This window comes from Zingiber officinale, chromosome 4B (assembly GCF_018446385.1).
Source record: "Zingiber officinale cultivar Zhangliang chromosome 4B, Zo_v1.1, whole genome shotgun sequence".
Taxonomy (NCBI): domain Eukaryota; kingdom Viridiplantae; phylum Streptophyta; class Magnoliopsida; order Zingiberales; family Zingiberaceae; genus Zingiber; species Zingiber officinale.
Genome location: NC_055993.1, coordinates 109,539,682 through 109,544,295, shown reverse-complemented (window position 1 = coordinate 109,544,295; position 4,614 = coordinate 109,539,682). Strand labels below are relative to the sequence as shown.

The following is a 4,614-nucleotide window of genomic DNA, read 5'->3' as shown; positions in this document are numbered from 1 at the left end:
CCCTTAGCATCTTTGTTATTTTATCCTTAAATCAGTACAGAAGAAATAAATTACAAATGACTACTATATATATATATATTTATTTATTTATTTATTATAGTTATTCTATTTTTTTTTATTGTTGTTATTTGAGTTTTAAAAAATCATTTGTAGTTTTGGCTAAATCTCTAGGATGAATTTAACCTAATCAATTTTTAAGGAAAACCCCTCTATTTTATCATTTAATTTTTAAAGTCATTTCATACATAATTCATTTTTTATTCTTTGAATCCTAGTTGAAGTTCAAAAAAAGAGTTTTCTATTATGTTCCTTGGAACCTAATAATTTAAAATCATCAAATAAATCTAAATTATTCAAATTTTAAAAAGAACCTTCTATTATATTCTTTAAGTTGCATGCCAGTAATACACTGCTGATTTATTAACACGTGTCTCCGTGAAAGGACATCTTCTTCAAAGTCTACCCACTCGAAATATGCCACTCAGATAAGCTCTTGCGGGCTAAACAATTTATGAGCAAGGATGTCTTTTTTTTATTATTGAAATTAGGCCGTTAAAAAATCATAATTACTATAAATATTATTAACAGTTATAAAATCGTAATTATTATAACACGAATTTATATGTTTGTTCGATAAAATTAACAGTATATTTAAAAGTAACTGTCATTTTAAAATGAGATTAACGGGTGAGGTATATTTTGATTAAAAAAAATTAAAAAGGGGCGATGATTTAAAAAAAAAAAAAGACAAACACTGTTCTTATAAGCCGTGTCTCTCTAATGGAAATAAATGAAATGGAGGGTGGCTTTTGAAAATTCCGGCAGGCAAAGATTGAACCAGAGCGCACGTGGTGATGTAAGGGGGCATGCATGATTGGTTCCAAAGATAAGAAGAAGACACGGTGAAAGATATGAAGAGGCAGCCATGGAGATTCTGCAGCAAGTAGAAGCATGTTTTGGAGAGGGAGACAAGAGAAACATGTTAGCATAAGTGGAAGCACGGTGACATGATCGCTCACCTCTATCTCTTTCTTCCTCTCTCTCTCTCCCCAAATTTCAACTTGCAGCAGTGGATAGGATAGTTATCTCTACGGACTCACACAGTTAGGATTAATTTGTGAATTGTGATTCAGTGTATATTGGCTGAAGTTGTTAGTGATTTATCTCCTTACTTTAATTTTCAGATGGCAGTCCTGGAAAAATCTCGAGGGGAAGATTATATATCACCTTTATTGCAGCAGTGGATCGGATAGCTACTACACTCTGTCACTTTAAACTGATGCTGTCCACTTCCACCATCACTGAGCCCAAACTTTTTCCAACTTTCAACTCACCCTTCCTCTCTCTTCCTCTCAGTAACTTCAGTATTTTACCTAACCGACTAAGAAAGTTTCAATGTTATCTACCTATTTAATTTTCATGATTTTAAAAATAGGTAATGTATTTCCGTTATACTCTTTCTCTTGGTTTTTTTAATGAAATAATCATATGAATTTACTTACGGCATGTGCACCTCTAAATTTTTATATAAGCTTTTATAAGTTTTTTTAATCAATTTATACTGTCAAATTATACGAATATATTAAAGAGGCTTCCAAATATTATTTTTGATTCGGAGTGATTCTAATATATTTTTAAATTTATAAAGAGTCTCAAAAAATTTTATCATAAGTTCATTAGAAGAATAATACTCGCTAATTAAATACCATAAATGAATTCTTAAGACTCTCCTATTTTAAAAAAATATTAAATTTTTAAATTTTGAATAATATAAATTCATCCGTCAGTTATTTTTTTTCAAAAAAAGTTGATTAATAGACCTAAAAAATTCCTAATAACTTCAAATTAAAATCAATATCAATGTACATATCCTCATACTTGAATTTGATAATATAAATGAAGAGTAGTTATTTTTAAATTTGTAAAGATTATGAAATTTATTATGTTAATTCAAAAAAATATTGATAGATTTTAAAAAATTTAAATTATTTTAATTCAAAATTAACACACAAAAGTCTTGGCTTTATATTACTTTAATTCAAAATTAACAAACAAAAGTCTTGTCTTTATATTTGAATTAGATAGTATAAATTAATAATAGTAAATTTTTAAAGAGTAGAATAAAATAAAAAAAAAACACATACGAATGTAAATTCACGTAATTATTTTGTAATAACATAAATGTGTTATGTATTTTTAGAATTATAAAAATTAGATATGAAATGAAATGGATAATGCTAAATCTTCAGTGATATGCTACAGCAAGTTTGCCGAATTCACTGCACTTGAGCTCCAATAATTCTAGCTCAAGCTTCCTCTCTACTTATAGAGCGCCTCTACTCTGCCTTCCATGCTTGCTTGTTCACAGGAGATGTGCGAATAGTGGTGCTTCAGTGCATCTGTTCCTGCTGATAAACCTCGCCGCAGGGCTTTTGCGAGCCCCGTTAGATTCGTTCCCTCATTTGCTCAGACTTTGGATGGAGTGGAGCTCCAAGGTGCCGCCGCCGCCTTGGGATATGGCGGAACTGGGGCAGGGGGCGGAGGTCAGCATGGGGGCTCTGGCCGGGCCGGGCTTCGTTCTCGGGAGCCAGAGCGGCGGGTTGATGGATTGTTCAGTCGATCTGAGACTGGGTGGGCTAGGTGAGTTCAGGCCGGCGGAGAGGTGGCTCCCCAACCCCACAGAGTCCTCGGCGGCAGCGGCTCCGTCGCGGAGAGCCCGGGCGAGCGGCAATGCCAGCGCCTCGTGCTTAGTAGACGAGTGCAAGTCCGACCTCAGTAACTCCCGGGAGTATCACCGGCGGCACAAGGTCTGCGAGGTCCACTCCAAGACTCCGGTGGTGATGGTTGGCGGGCAGGAGCAGCGCTTCTGCCAACAGTGCAGCAGGTAATGGAAATCGCATCGATCGAGTACAATTTCTTCTTCCTTAACATCCGAATGCTCTTCGCTGGTTTCTTCTGCTTCAATTGGAAGGCAAAAATGTGAGTGTTCGTTAATTCTCGCAACAGGTTTCACCAACTGGTGGAGTTTGACGAGGCGAAACGAAGCTGCCGGAAACGCCTGGACGGGCACAATCGACGCCGGAGGAAGCCTCCTCAAGAATCCATCAACACCAGTCGCTTATTCCGGAGCACTCAGGGCATGCTAGGAAGCAGCAGGTTCCTAATGTATCCTCCTCATCCGACGGCTCCAATTCCGGCACAGGGGCACGAGGACCCACCGCTTGCAACTTCCTTTCTGCACGGCGACGCCGGTCCTTTCTCTCAGTCCACATTCCGGCCCATGCTCAAGGCGACACCTTCAGCAGAGAGCGGCAGCAGCAGCAGCAGAATTCTTGCCCAAGCCTTCGACTCCGACTGTGCTCTCTCTCTTCTGTCAGCGGCAGCTCAAGAGGATTCGGGCATCGGCCAGATGCTGCCTGCTGGAAGGATTCCCATGCACCAGCCCCTGGTTTCAGACCTTGCCTACGCCGCCGCTCAGGCCTCATGCTACGCTCCAGTGGGCGACGTGTTTGTTTGCGGGGCTGGGGACTGCCAGTGTGTGTATAATGCGATGGGTGGAGGAGGGCCTGCAGAGGAGGCCTCCCAAGCTCCTCCCTTCTCCTGGCAGTGAATCGATCGATCTGATCTCTGTTCGACATATATTCTAAGTATGATGATGATGATTATTTTTTTAAAAAAAACTGAAAAACACTGCGAAATTCGTGATCGATTTGGAGGCTTTTTTTCAGTAACTCACAATTAATCTCTCGGTTGCATCGCCGAGCAGGGGAATCTAGGCGGAGCGGACGCGGAGATAAGACAGACAGGCAGAAAGAAAATAAATGGCCGACATGCTGTCGCCAAGGAGGCAACTTGCTTGACGCATTATTCATATCGGCACTGACGCCTACGCACAAGCCCCCAACGTCCACGCCAATGGAACAGCTCATGCTCCAAAACCTACCTCCCTCCTAAAAGACATAAAAGAGAATTATTAGAATTGACCGGATCAAATTATCAAATCAAATCAAATTAATTTTAGGATTATTCTAATAATTCTGTTATAATTATTAGAATAATTCTCAGAATAATTTTTAGAATTATTCTATTATTTATTAATTGGTTAATTGACCGAGCACTTGTTTAAACCCTATATATTGTATTATCTTGAGGGCAAGTATCAACAAAAACAATAAGATTAATTATTACTCTCCTATTTTATCTTCTTTCTATTCTTCTTTTAACATGGTATCAGAGCCATGATCCTTCGTTCCTTCGCTTCCTCTTAATTCTCCCTCACAAATCCTCTTCCCTTTCTTTTTCTGCCGCCGTCCAAGACAAAAAAGGAGTTTCTTTTTTTTTTTTTTTTTGAAACCCCAAAACAAGACGACAAAAAAGGGCTTCTCCTTTTGTGCTACCGCCGCTGTCCACCGAACGCCGATCAAACCTCGACGTCGACAACAAGTGGTTGCTCCAGCCAAGGCTTCTATTTCCTCCAAGAGGACTTTCTTTCCGGCGATCCAGTCTCTCTACAAGATAAGTTATTTTACTTTAGATGTCAAATACTCAACACTATCAAGGAGGCCAAAAACAAAATTCAGTCCGATGTCAAATTTGTCGCATCATTGGCCATAT

General features: G+C 38.8%; 1 protein-coding gene across 1 annotated transcript; it reads left to right on the top strand.

The window, feature by feature from the left end:
- The first annotated feature begins 2,358 nt into the window (after positions 1 to 2,358).
- LOC121977832 (squamosa promoter-binding-like protein 16) lies at positions 2,359 to 3,680 on the top strand. The gene is made up of 2 exons (XM_042530256.1): positions 2,359 to 2,884; positions 3,007 to 3,680. Exons 1-2 carry the CDS (start codon positions 2,478 to 2,480, stop codon positions 3,608 to 3,610), a joined length of 1,011 nt encoding a protein of 336 aa, XP_042386190.1. The 5' UTR covers positions 2,359 to 2,477; the 3' UTR covers positions 3,611 to 3,680.
- The last annotated feature ends 934 nt before the right edge of the window (positions 3,681 to 4,614 follow it).